We start from the raw sequence: 12,732 nt of genomic DNA, 5'->3' as shown, positions 1-12,732 counted from the left end.
TTTATGTCTTTAGTTTTATGAAAATAATTTGAATTGAAATTTTATCAACAACGACATAAACATAAAGAGATAAATCTCAAAAGGGGCATATCCTTATTTCCGTAGAATTATTCATTGCATACAGAGAAATTTAATACCGGACCCTTTCTCAATTATTGATTCTTATTTGAGATTTGTGAATTTATCGTCTGGTTCTAAAAATATCAAATTTTATTGGTTTTAATCAAACATATTTTCTATTTAGAAAATTGAGTTTGAAGAGAATTTGCAGAAATCAAATAGATGGAAAAAAAGTGTGTATCGTGAAACAACTGATTAATCAGAGTGTCACGTAAATTGGTATATGGGTTTGGCAATCACGATAAATTGCCATAAAAATTAAACAAGAAACGCATCATTAAATAGATTAAAAATTGACAAAAGTTGTTCATTAATGATTGCCCGCTGCCAAGCTCGTTATTGTGCTTCTATCCAACTTTTGTCATCTGATAAAACAACTTGGAAAGCTCCCACTAACGATATAACTTCCGACGCATTTCTATCCGATCAAACAAGGATGTGACTGCAGACTGATCGACTCTGAATAAACATCCTCGAAGCACATATTCCTTGTATCGAATCAATAATGGCGAAAAAGAGGCGAAAGCATTTTTGCAACAAGCCAGGTCATCAGTTGAAGCGAAAGCCCAGTTTATGACTTTGGGTGATTGCTAGCTTTAAACATTACAAGAACCTGGGGCTTGGTTCACTTCGAGCTTAATAGTCTGGCGTTCGCGATATACAACGAAAGCTTCCAACTAAATCGGTTTAACGAGTTAAGGGATTGAAATACGCTTTGTTTATATGTTTCGATGAAATGGGAGAGGTTGGAGAGGAGAGAGCGTATAGAATGGAAATATGGGCATTATTTAAATTTTGACTGGTTTTGAAAACAAAAAGAAAACTTGATGTTTCCAATAAAATAAATTTAGGACTTTTAATAGAACTCTGTTTGTTTTGAGTGCCAATATCTATCTCATTCTATTTGTTTTTCTCTTAAACGAGACTTTATTGCGTTTTTAATTTTAATATGAAATGTCTCGTAACATTTTATTAGCGCCATAACCAAGACATTAAATTATTATCGTAATTGTAATTTTTAATGCAGATTTTAAACCCACATATTATATTGACTTATGTCTGTATATTTGCTACCCAAAGTTTTATACAGGGTGCGCTAGAACTCGCGCCCCAGAGAAAAATGTCAAATGCCGGCGGCAATGGGTCGCCAAAAAGTGCAGCCGAAGAAGTAATTTTTGCTTGCATAAGAAAGTTATTAGCCTCTTAAATCCACCAATCCCAGAAGGGCACCTCAAGATTTGATTGGAAAATTATATCCGTTGATAGGTTACGAAAATAATACCAATTTGCCCAGAATTTTAAAAATAACTGATCTACTGTAATTTTGAGCTTGACATTTATTAATGTTCGTGATGTGGGTGACATAACCTGCTAGTTTCCAGTATTTTTCTCGCTGAAAGGGTTGTACACGAATATAATGAGACAGAATCGTTAATCGTTATCAACAATTATCAAAAATTATTTTGAAACATTCTGGAAATTCCTGATGAACCGACTTCTCTCTTAAACTTGTTCACAGGTATCCTTTTGAAATAAAGAAGCAAGTGAGAGTGACCAGAAAAACATGAAGAAGTACGCAAGTTTCTTTATTTACTTTAACACAAAATTAACAGAAAAATGTACTTTTTAGAAAGGGAGTCACGTTATGTTGAAATTAATTGATATTATTGACAAATCACATAATTCCTCAAAAGACCAGCCCACAAATTCACCGAAAAGCGTTTCTGAAATGCCCTCGGAATTAAGACATTTGGATTTTACTTTCCGGCAGCAAAAATGCTAATTTTTCGTACTAAATACAAACATCGCAACATTCTTCTGGATTTTTTAATGAAAAAGCAGCCAAGGGGTTATAGTAAGCTCATGTGAGTGAAAGAACACAACAATAAATTATAATTTATAAAATTCATTTATCGGTTTGTTAATCTGTATCAGATTGAAGAAAAAGTTGAGAAGGAACAATACCTGTGAAGAAGTTTTAGAGAGAAGTCGGTTTATCAGGAATTTCCAGAATGTTTCAAAATAATTTTTGATAATAATTAACGATTCTGTCTCATTATACTCGTGTACAACCCTTTCAGCGAGATAAATACTGGAAACTAGCAGGTTATGTCACCCACATCACGAAAATTAATAAATGTCAAACTCAAAATTACAGTAGACCAGCTATTTTTTTAAATTCTGGGCAAATTGGTATTATTTTCGTAACCTAGCAACAGATATAATTTTTCAATCACACCTTGAGGTGCCCTTCTGGGATTGGTGGATTTAAGAGTCTAATAACTTTCTTATGCAAGCAAAAATTATTTCTTCGGCTGCACATTTTGGTGACCTATTGCCCCCGGCATTTGACATTTTCTCTGGGGCGCGAGTTCTGGCGCACCCTGTATTTCAGATTTCGAAGATCTCTTAAATTTTAATTTTGCAATTTAATTTCTTAAAGTTTTAGTTATTTGGCTTTTGATTTTTGAACTCTTACAACATAAATATGGTGTTTTTCAACTTTTTCCAGTTTTAGTTTCCAGTTTTTACGTAAATACAGGCTGTTCCGGCTTATCCCGACATTAGAAGTATTGGGAGTTCTAACAATAATATTTATCTAAAATTTTGTTTATAGCTATGATCGGTTAGGTTCTGTTCAATAAAAATATTTTCAAGATGGCGGCACTTCCTGTTACACCGGAAGTGGATATCAACTTCGTTATTTTAAATAGAAAGCTAGGTTTTTTAATGCGTTTTCGGATTACTCAAGTGATTTTGAGAGTGTTTTTCTTAGCCTTTCCTATACCTAAGTTTAACCGTTCTCGACATGTTTGGACTTTTTTGAAAACTTTTTGGGTTTGATTCTTCCTATTCAAAAATCGATAACTCTACCATTTTTTATTATGTTGAAACCGTATTTGGGTATACGAGAGAAAAAGGTTAGACCTTTTCTTTGGTTTATTCATAATAGGAAAAATAATTAACAAACCGCGAAAATGTAAGGTTACTTTTAGGAAACTTCAAATACTTTTAACTCAATTTTTCTAAATGAAACACCCCAATTTTTTCTTCTAAATGGAGGAAAATTTAGTTTTGCAACCAAAGTTATTCAAGTTTAGATTAAATAATTTTAATTTGTATTTACAAAAAGAATAACACAATTATAAAAAAAAAACCTGTCTGTTTTTAGTGAGAAATACTACTTCCATAGATAGTAATGAATTTCTTCCATTGTACAGATCGATGCAGAATTAAAAAATTCATTTATTGAAATTGAAGTTTCCCAAACGTAGCCTTAAATTTTGGAGATTTGTTAATTATTTTTTAAATTTTAAATACACGAAAAAAGAACTTTTTTCATATGCCCAAATATGATTTCAAAATAATTTAAAAAAATGTTATATTTTTATTGCGTTTTTGGATCACTCATGTTATTTTGAGAGAGTTTTTATAAGACTTCCTTCTACCTAAATTTAACATTTTTTGAAAAGTTTAGACATTTTTGATTTTTTTTGAATTTGCATCTTCCTCTCCAAAAATCGTAACTCTATACCTTTTTTAAATAACGTAGTTGATACCTATTTCCAGTGTAACTAGAAGTGCTGCCAGCTTGATAATATTTTTATTGAGCAGAACCTAAGCGATTATAGCTGTAAACAAAATTTTAGATAAATATCATTGTTAGAACTCCCAATACTTCTAATGTGGGGTTTAGCCGAAACAGCCTGGATAATAGTAGCTACAAGTGTGTAATTTTTTCTATTATCATGTTCAATTAATGTATTAATAAACTGTACTTTATTCTCATTTTATAAGTTTTTATTATTTTATGCAATTTTTTAAAAGTAAATTAAATTAATAAAAAAATAAAACACAAAAATCAAAAGTACAGTTTCTACGCATACTGCGTCTAAAGAAGATAATTTTGCACAAACTCTCTTGTGAATTGAAAAAATATCACTTATTTGAGCAAAAATTACACTAACACAAAGAAAAAACAAAGTTTTCATTTCTCACCGTTGCACGTTTATTGCTCCAAGAAAATACTTACTTGTCACACGATTAAATATTAACCTACCTACGTGACATTTAAATGTTTTATTGAACGTAAACCATTGGTAGATAAGAAAAAAATTGCTCTTATCAACGGAAATGCATTTAAAATAAAAATAAAAGATACAAACAATAAATCATCTCTACTTGTCTTTTAAAGGAAATGAAAAATTAAATTTTGTGTCATTGTGTCCTTCATAATTTTATTAAAATGTCATAAAAATTGAATCGTGCTGAATTTTAATTAGACATGAACATCTTCGACTATAAAAATATTATTGCATTTTTACTGACACCTTAAGCATGACAAATCAATTGTTAAAACTTGAAAATTATTTACAAAAATTAATGAATGTATTGTTTTATTGATTAAGTGTAAACCATTCCGATCTTATAATTACCAAGTAAGTATAAATACATTGTCTTCCGAAAAATGAGCAGTATTTTTCGTTTCGGCTACCGTAAGTACCTCCTCTACTCACTCTCACCCTATACTCAAAATTTCAGATGAAACAACTTATTTCAATACTTCTGATATGCTTTCTAATCCAAATCGAAGCTTTCCGTTCCCCTTGGGATCCCGCTCTTCCCGAAGTCTCCAACTTCACCCCCGTTAAAGGTCGACCTCTCCTTTTACCAGCCAACTACACGAAAGTGCAACTACGAGCGATGGTTGGTATCCTCTTTGTCGACACTTTCACTCAACTTCGCAACGTTGACGAAATCCGGATCTTCCAAAGCAACCTTAAAGGGATCGAAGCAGGCTCATTGTGCACTCCTCCCACTCTCAGAGTTCTTGAGCTGGATTTTAGCATCAACCAAAATCCCCCTGTTATCAAAAAGAGCACTTTTGCCAACTGTGGCAACAATCTGGAATCACTCACAGTGATTTTCAACGATATTTACAGACCACGACTTAGTGAAGACACCTTTCATAATTTACACAGCCTCAAAGAGTTGGTTTTGAGGAACCAAAACATCGATCATTTGACCAAAAGATGGTTCACCAATTTGAGGTGGTTGCAAGTGTTGATTTTGGATAATTGTCGGATTCAACAAATCGATCCGAATGTTTTTGTAGGGTTGAATAATTTGAGGCGACTTGAAATCACTCATAATCGGGGGCTGACTTATTTACCAAGGAATCTCTTTCAACACACTCCTGTTTTGGAACTTTTGCTTTTGGTGGCCAATAGGATCACGGATATTACTTGGAATGAGTTTGAAGGGTTGAATCAGTTGAAGGAGTTGAGTCTTGCGGCCAATAGAATCGATTATTTCGATGCCACAAAGGTGGCAAGGTTTATGCCTAAATTGCAGAAGATTTTTATTGAACAGAATATGGGGTCCTGTAGGAAGAAGCTGGAATTTAAAAATAAATTGGAAGCTAAGCTGGATCATCCTATACATGTGCAATATACTCTGGATCCTGGATCTTACGACGACTGCAAACATTTCGACGACTGAAGCTATAAAATTGGTACTTATTGTATTATTTTGAATAAGTAAGAATTTAATAAAAAACTGAAATGAACCTAGAGAATTTTATTGAGGTACCCCACACCAGGTGAATAATATGGAACCAAACGTTTTTTATATAAACTATTTATTTTTATAAATCATAAAAATGTGATGTTTAATAATGAATAAAATTTTTCGAAATTTTCTCTTGATTTTGAATTCTACAAAAAAAAAATATAAAACCCAATATAAAACAATTTTTTATGAAGGTTATGATCTAAGTATTACAACTATCTACTTTATAATTAATTAAAAAAAAACATTCATAAATTGCAATTTTGACAAACAAAAATCGTATAACTCAAAAGCAAAATAAAATTTTGTTCTTAAAATCAGATCACCTTTTTTATGTTCTTTAATTTATATTAATGATTATTTTCTGGCGGCAAATCATTAAAAAAAACCGCGTGGTTCTATACTTTAAATTCACCCTATACAGGCCCATAGCTAGAAACAATTTTTAGGGAGGGCGCCCAAAATTTTTAGTGGGACTAGAAGAGTTCTGCAGTCTTTTCAAAAAAATTCTTTAACAAGTCCATTTAATTTTTTTAAATGCTATATTTTGACATTATAGTGACATTTATGACGTCATTCGTTTTTAAGTTCTGGCGAAATTTTGCATTTTTTTAAAAGACAACTGACATTTTTGTGTACAGTTTTAAATAGAACACATCTTTATCTTTCTGGTAATAAGAAAAAATAAATAAATACAACTAAAACTTAACGTACCACCCCTTGGCCGGTGGAAGAAGGTTTTGACAACAGATAAAGTTTATAATTTTTTAACACAAATTGTAACAATTTCGATAAATATTTTTGTACCTTTATAAAATGCATAAACATATCTTTGTAAAACAATAAATAAAATACCGTTTTTATTTAAGAAAAAAATTATTAGTATAAAATCTCAAAAGTTTAAAGAATAAATTAAAATAAAAAATATTTTAGCATCACTCCTTTACAACTTTTAAACATTTATTATTTTATTTCTAAAAAAACTGGTAGTTTACTCAAAAAAATCAAACATTTTTTTAACAACAATGTGTGAGGTTTACAAAAAAAAGTTTGCACAGCAACAATTCAAACAAAAAATTGTGGTAGGTTTGCATTAAAAAAATTGTTACTATGTTTATCTCGTAAGTATAGACAATTAATTAATATTCAAATTCTTTTTTAATAGCATTTTTATAGCCATTGCACACCTATAAATTTATTTGCCGAAAAAATTTATAGTTTCGCTAGAATAAAATCGTTTCCAGACTTCTGAACCAACCTGTATATCTAACAGAATAGCTTCAAACATTTTTAAGATTTGTTTTGATATAGTACGTCTTTTTATCAGTGACTGAAGCCATGACCTGTGATAACAATTTGATAAATAAATCCAAATTAGTTTTGTATTTGTTGTGACTGGAATCAGATGTATTTTTCATAATGTAATTAATTCGAACTAAAAATTTGAATTTCAGATGAAGTTTATTTTTATGATTCTTGTCATCACCTCTGGTGAAAGTCGAACTTTGTGGGAGCCAGAAGTACCAAAACTTTTGGTACCAATGCTTCAAAAAAGTCCCCCACTTCAGCTCAACCAGTCGTACCACCAGCTTGAAATCGTGGATATTTCTGGAACGGTTTTTTCCCATTCTTTCTCACAGCTTTACAATGTGACTGAGCTTCGAATAACTCACAGCGAAATTAGAAAAATTGAGTCTGGTGCTTTATGTTCACCTCCAAATTTGACAATTTTGGAATTAGATTTAAGCATGAACAGTGCACCACCACAACTGACCCAAAATATGTTTAAAAATTGTGAAAAACTGGATGAGCTTTTTTTAAAGTTTGATTATAACACGCCTTCAACAATTGAAGAAAATGCTTTGGAGGGTTTGTCCTTAAAAGTTTTTGGGGTTGATAGTCTCGAAGTGAGACATTTAAGAAAAAACTTTTTGAAGTTGAATCCCAAAAATTTGAGGAAGTTGTTTTTGTCTCATATTCACCTTACGAGTATTGATTCTGATGTTTTTGATGGTTTTTCCAAATTGGAAGAAGTTGAAATTGTCCATAACCCGGAGTTGACCCAACTTTCAGTTGATTTATTTAAAAATACAAGACTGAAACGGTTGATATTGCGTGATAATGGACTGGATTTGACTTGGGATGAACTGAAAAATTTGACTTTTTTGGAAGAACTAGACGTATTTGATAATCAAATTAAATATTTTAATGCCACCAAAATTCATACAAATTTGCCAAACTTGAAGAAATTCTTCATGGAGTTAAATTTACAATCATGTAAGACTGTAGAAATTTCAAAAAAGGAATTGAAAGAGAAGTATCACAGTATTGAATTCCCAGATGAACATTTTTCCCAGTTTTGTGAAAGCAAGAATTTACATTTATAATTATTTGTTCAAATGTAGGACAGTGATAAGAATGATAAATCGAAATAATGACATTTGTTGCTTAACTATTAATTGATTAGTGCTTCTAGTGTGTTTACAATGAATTTCCAATTTTTCACAATTTTATTTCTACTGCAACTTTTTCAAAGCCAATCTCGAGACTTTTGTGACCAAAACTGTGTCAAAATCAGCGGTTTGCGAGGCCCCCTTTACTACGAAACTCTAACCCAACTTTACGACGTCACTGATTTGAAAATCCTCAACAACCAAATCACAGAAATCGAAACTGGTGCTATTTGTTCACTACCAACTTTACAAAAACTGGAATTAAATTTCGCCGGTAATTTTCAAGCTCCACCATTGGCCAAAAACGTGTTCACTCAATGCAAACACCAATTACGCCACCTATTTGTAAAACTCGACTTCGAAAAACCTTCAACAATCGAAAACGACACTTTTGAAGAAATGCATTTAAGGACTTTGGCCCTTGACGGGCACAAAATCGGACATTTGGAAAAGAATTTTCTGAAACTGCGACGGGAAAGCTTGACAAGACTAGTCCTCATGAGGTGCTATATCTCAGAGATTGACATTAACGCGTTTGAGGGAATGTCACATTTGGAGGAACTTGAAATTAGTTATAACAAAAATTTAACTGGATTACGCAAAAATGTGTTCCGAGGAGTTTCAAATTTGAAACGCCTTTTTTTGGATTATAATAGGATTAGAGATTTGAGTTGGAACGAGTTTGAGGGATTGTTTAAACTAGAAGTTTTAAATTTGACCGGAAACAGGATTTTTAATTTTGATGCAGATAAAGTGATTGCGATTTTGCCAAACTTGAAATATTTAGAAATCAAAAAAAATTTGTGGCCGTGTAAATTGAAGGAAATTTTTGCAAATCAATTAATTGAAAAAATGCACGATTCAGTTACTGTTGTGTATGCGGATGATAATATTTGTGACCTTTAATAAAGTTTAGATAAGAATTTGGTGTTTTTTATTCTTATTACAGTCGCGATTAAATTATGCAAGTTATTTCAGTGTTAGTTAAGTTATACAAGATGGTAAGCAAGGAGTTGGGTTTTCAAGTAATTTTTTTGTTTTTTAGTTTCAGAAAAGTACATATTTGTTTTTAATGATAATAAACTCAGGATTATCAATTTTATGGGATGAAAGTAATTTTCCTAAAATTTCCGACATTGAATTAACTAAAGAACCACTTCAAATTAATGAAACTTACACCCAGGTCAAGCTTGATAACGTCAATGGAACTCTCTACGCAACATCATTATCAAAATTGTCAAAAATAACAGACCTTCAAATTTATACAAATGGACTAGAAGATGTGGAAGACGGTGCTTTTTGTTCATCTCCAAGTTTAAAAAACTTTGAAATTCTTTTTTACACAAAGGAAAAACCTTTAACTATTACAAAAAATATTTTGAAAAATTGTGACAAGCTTGAAAAATTGGAAATAGTGACAAACACCGACAATATGTTGCTACTTGCTCAAGATGCATTAGAAAATTTGCCCAAATTGAAACAACTTCAATTAATGGGTTTCAACTTAACCCAACTCTCAACAAATTATTTTCAGAACTTAAATTTATTAGAAACATTAACAATACGAAGTTGTAATGTGGAAAAAATTGACCCAAATTTTCTCGATAATTTTCCAAATTTGAAAAAATTTGAATTCAGTTGGAACCATATAACTCAATTGCCTCCAAATTTTTTTAAAAAAAGTTCAAAGTTGGAAAATTTATATTTAGATAGAAATAATTTAACAGATTTGTCTTGGGACGAATTTGATGGTTTAACCTCGCTGAAGTATTTAGATATTAGTGCAAACCAAATTTCAAGTTTTAATGCTGAAAAAATTGCAAAATATTTGCCGAATTTGACGGGATTGTATTTTACTTTTAATCCTCTGGAGTGTAACAAGAGAGAAGCTTTCGCTAATGAACTTATCAAGAAATTAAATCGGACAATTGAAATCAGGCATAAGTTTGATCCTGGATTTTTCGATTCATGCGAAGTTTTTGAGTAATTGATCATTACATAAAACAACGTATTTTTTTTGTATTTTTGTTTCACAGCAAAAATTAAGCCTTTTGTATGTTTTGACACGTGTAACTCACGTCACTTCAAAATCTCACCTCTTTGATACAGTGTATTCTCTGGAATTGTAATAAATTGAAAAAAAATAAGGTTCTTTTTATTGATCAAAATCCTGTTAAATATTTTAATGCCGAAAAAAGTGGGAGAAATAAAGAAACTTAATGTTCGTTTGAATCAATTAGGAATTAGAGGTCAATTTTTTTTTAAAACTTTGGTATGAACTAAAATCGAAACTAGATCACACTGTAGATGTTTCGAGAAGTTTCAAATTTGAAACGCTTGTTTTTGGATCATAATAGGATTAGGGATTTGAGTTGGAACGAATTTCAAGGATTGGTTAAGCTAAAAGTTTTAAATTTGACCGGAAACAAGATTTTTAATTTTGATGCGGAAAAAGTGAGTGTGATTTTGCCAAAGTTGAAATATTTAGAAATCAAAAAAAATTGTGGCCGTGTTAACTGAAGAAAATTTTTGCAAATCAATTAATCGAGAAAATGCATTATTCAGTTACTGTTGTGTATTCGGATGATAATATTTGTGACCTTTAATAAAGTTTAGATAAGAATTGTGTGTTTTTATTCTTATTACAGTCGCCATTAATTAATTAAGTTAATTATGCAAGTTATTTTAGTGTTAAAAGTTATACAAGATGGTAAGCAAAGAGCCAGGTTTTCAAGTACTTTTTTGTTTTTTTAGTTTCAGAAAGGTATATATTTGTTCTTGATGATAATAAACCCAGGATTATCAAGTTTTTGGGATGAAAATGATTTTCCTAAAATTTCTGATATTGAATTAACTAGAGAACCACTTCAAATTAATGAGACTTACACCCAGGTTATGCTTTCTAACGTCAATGGAACTCTCTACGCAACATCATTATCAAAATTATCAAAAATTACAGACCTTCAACTTTACACAAATGGATTAGAAGATGTGGAAGACGGTGCTTTTTGTTCATCTCCAATCTTAAAAAACTTTGAAATTATTTTTTACACAAAGGAAAAGCTTCTAACTATTACAAAAAATATTTTGAAAAATTGTGACAAGCTTGAAAAGTTGGAAATAGTGACAAATTGCGATAACATGTTGCTACTTGCTCAAGACGCATTGGAAAATTTGCCCAAAACTTCAATTAGCAGGTTTCAACTTAACCCAACTCTCAATAAATTATTTTCAGAATTTAAATTTATTAGAAACTTTAATAATACGAAGTTGTAATGTGGAAAAAATTGACCCAAATTTTCTCAAAAATTTTCCAAATTTGAAAAAATTTGATATCAGTTGGAACCAATTAACTGACTTGCCTCCAAATTTCTTTAAAAATAGTTCAAAATTGGAAAATTTATCTTTGGATAGAAATAATTTAACAGATGTGTCTTGGGACGTATTTGATGGTTTAACATCGCTGAAGTATTTAGATATTAGTTCAAACCAAATTTCAAGTTTTAGTGCTGAAAAGTTTACAAAATATTTGCCGAATTTGACGGGATTGGATTTTACTTTTAATCCTCTGGAGTGTAAGAAAAGAGAAGCTTTCGCTAATGAGGTTATCAAGAGATTAAATCGGACAATTGAAATCAGGCATAAGTTTGATCCTGGATTTTTTGATTCATGCGAAGTTTTTGATTAATTAATTATTACATAAAACATCGTATTTGTATTTTTGTTTCACAGTAAAAATTAAACCTTTTGTATGTTTTTGCAAGTGTGACTCACGTCACTTCAAAAATCTCACCTCTTTGATACAATGTATTCTCTGGAATTGTAATAAATTGAAAAAAATTAAGGTTCCTTTTATTGAGCAAAATTCTGTTAAATATTTTAATGCCGAAAAAAATGCGAGAAATAAAGACACTTAATGTTCGTTTGAATCAATTAGGAATTAGAGGTCAAATTTTTTTAAGAACTTTAAAATAAACTAAATTCGAAACTAAATCACACTATAGATGTTTCGAAAAGTTTCAAATTTGAAACGCTTGTTTTTGGATTTGAGTTGGAACGAGTTTGAGGAATTGATTAAGCTAGAAGTTCTAAATTTGACCGGAAACGAGATTTTTAATTTTGATGCGGAAAAAGTGAATGCGATTTTGCCAAACTAGAAATATTTAGAAATCAAAAAAATTTGTGGCCGTGTAGACTGAAGAAAATTTTTGCAAATCAATTAATCAAGAAAATGCACAATTCAGTTACTTTTGTGTATTCAGATGATAATATTTGTGACCTTGAATAAAGTTTAGATAAGAATTTTGTGTTTTTTATTCTTACTACAGTCGCGATTAAATTATGCAAGTTATTTTAGTGTTAAAAGTTATACAAGGTGGTAAGCAAAGAGCTAGGTTTTCAAGTACTTTTTTTGTTTTTTTCGGTTTCATATATTTGTTCTCGATGGTAATAAACCCAGGACTATCAAGTTTTTGCGATGAAAATAATTTTCATAAAATTTCTGATATTGAATTAACTAGAGAACCACTTCAAATTAATGAGACTTACACCCAGGTTATGCTTTCTAACGTCAATGGAACTCTCTACG

At 30.7% G+C, this 12,732-nt stretch overlaps 4 protein-coding genes and 1 pseudogene across 4 annotated transcripts; all 5 read left to right on the top strand.

Annotated features, from left to right (window-relative positions):
• The first annotated feature begins 4,474 nt into the window (after window positions 1–4,474).
• Window positions 4,475–5,689, top strand: LOC123009936 (leucine-rich repeat-containing protein 15-like). Its single transcript, XM_044406522.1, has 2 exons — window positions 4,475–4,616; window positions 4,663–5,689. The coding sequence occupies exon 2, from the start codon at window positions 4,663–4,665 to the stop codon at window positions 5,620–5,622; it is 960 nt and encodes a 319-aa protein (XP_044262457.1). The 5' UTR covers window positions 4,475–4,616; the 3' UTR covers window positions 5,623–5,689.
• A 1,390-nt stretch (window positions 5,690–7,079) lies between these two features.
• On the top strand, window positions 7,080–8,078 carry LOC123009987. The gene is made up of 2 exons (XM_044406587.1): window positions 7,080–7,098; window positions 7,146–8,078. Exon 2 carries the CDS (start codon window positions 7,146–7,148, stop codon window positions 8,076–8,078), a length of 933 nt encoding a protein of 310 aa, XP_044262522.1. The 5' UTR covers window positions 7,080–7,098.
• LOC123009988 (leucine-rich repeat-containing protein 4B-like) lies at window positions 8,034–9,067 on the top strand. The gene has a single exon (XM_044406589.1). It carries the CDS (start codon window positions 8,178–8,180, stop codon window positions 9,048–9,050), a length of 873 nt encoding a protein of 290 aa, XP_044262524.1. The 5' UTR covers window positions 8,034–8,177; the 3' UTR covers window positions 9,051–9,067.
• A 2-nt stretch (window positions 9,068–9,069) lies between these two features.
• LOC123009986 (leucine-rich repeat-containing protein 15-like) lies at window positions 9,070–10,291 on the top strand. Its single transcript, XM_044406586.1, has 2 exons — window positions 9,070–9,145; window positions 9,190–10,291. The coding sequence occupies exons 1-2, from the start codon at window positions 9,107–9,109 to the stop codon at window positions 10,129–10,131; spliced, it is 981 nt and encodes a 326-aa protein (XP_044262521.1). The 5' UTR covers window positions 9,070–9,106; the 3' UTR covers window positions 10,132–10,291.
• Window positions 10,292–10,817: 526 nt separating this feature from the next.
• On the top strand, window positions 10,818–11,988 carry LOC123010171 (annotated as a pseudogene).
• The last annotated feature ends 744 nt before the right edge of the window (window positions 11,989–12,732 follow it).

Source organism: Tribolium madens, unplaced genomic scaffold (genome assembly GCF_015345945.1).
Source record: "Tribolium madens isolate multiple individuals breed KSU strain unplaced genomic scaffold, Tmad_KSU_1.1 Scaffold_7;HRSCAF=85;Tcas5.2_LG10, whole genome shotgun sequence".
NCBI lineage: Eukaryota > Metazoa > Arthropoda > Insecta > Coleoptera > Tenebrionidae > Tribolium > Tribolium madens.
The sequence above is the reverse complement of the archived record's forward strand: the minus strand, read 5'-3'. Positions and strand labels throughout refer to the sequence as shown.

Coding starts and splice junctions, on each gene's coding strand:
- LOC123009988 (XM_044406589.1), top strand. CDS start 8,178: ATGAATTTCCAATTTTTCACAATTTTATTTCTACTGCAACTTTTTCAA.
- LOC123009987 (XM_044406587.1), top strand. CDS start 7,146: ATGAAGTTTATTTTTATGATTCTTGTCATCACCTCTGGTGAAAGTCGA.
- LOC123009936 (XM_044406522.1), top strand. CDS start 4,663: ATGAAACAACTTATTTCAATACTTCTGATATGCTTTCTAATCCAAATC.
- LOC123009986 (XM_044406586.1), top strand. CDS start 9,107: ATGCAAGTTATTTCAGTGTTAGTTAAGTTATACAAGATG. Junction 9,146..9,189: donor TAGTTAAGTTATACAAGATG/GTAAGCAAGGAG, acceptor TTTGTTTTTTAG/TTTCAGAAAAGTACATATTT.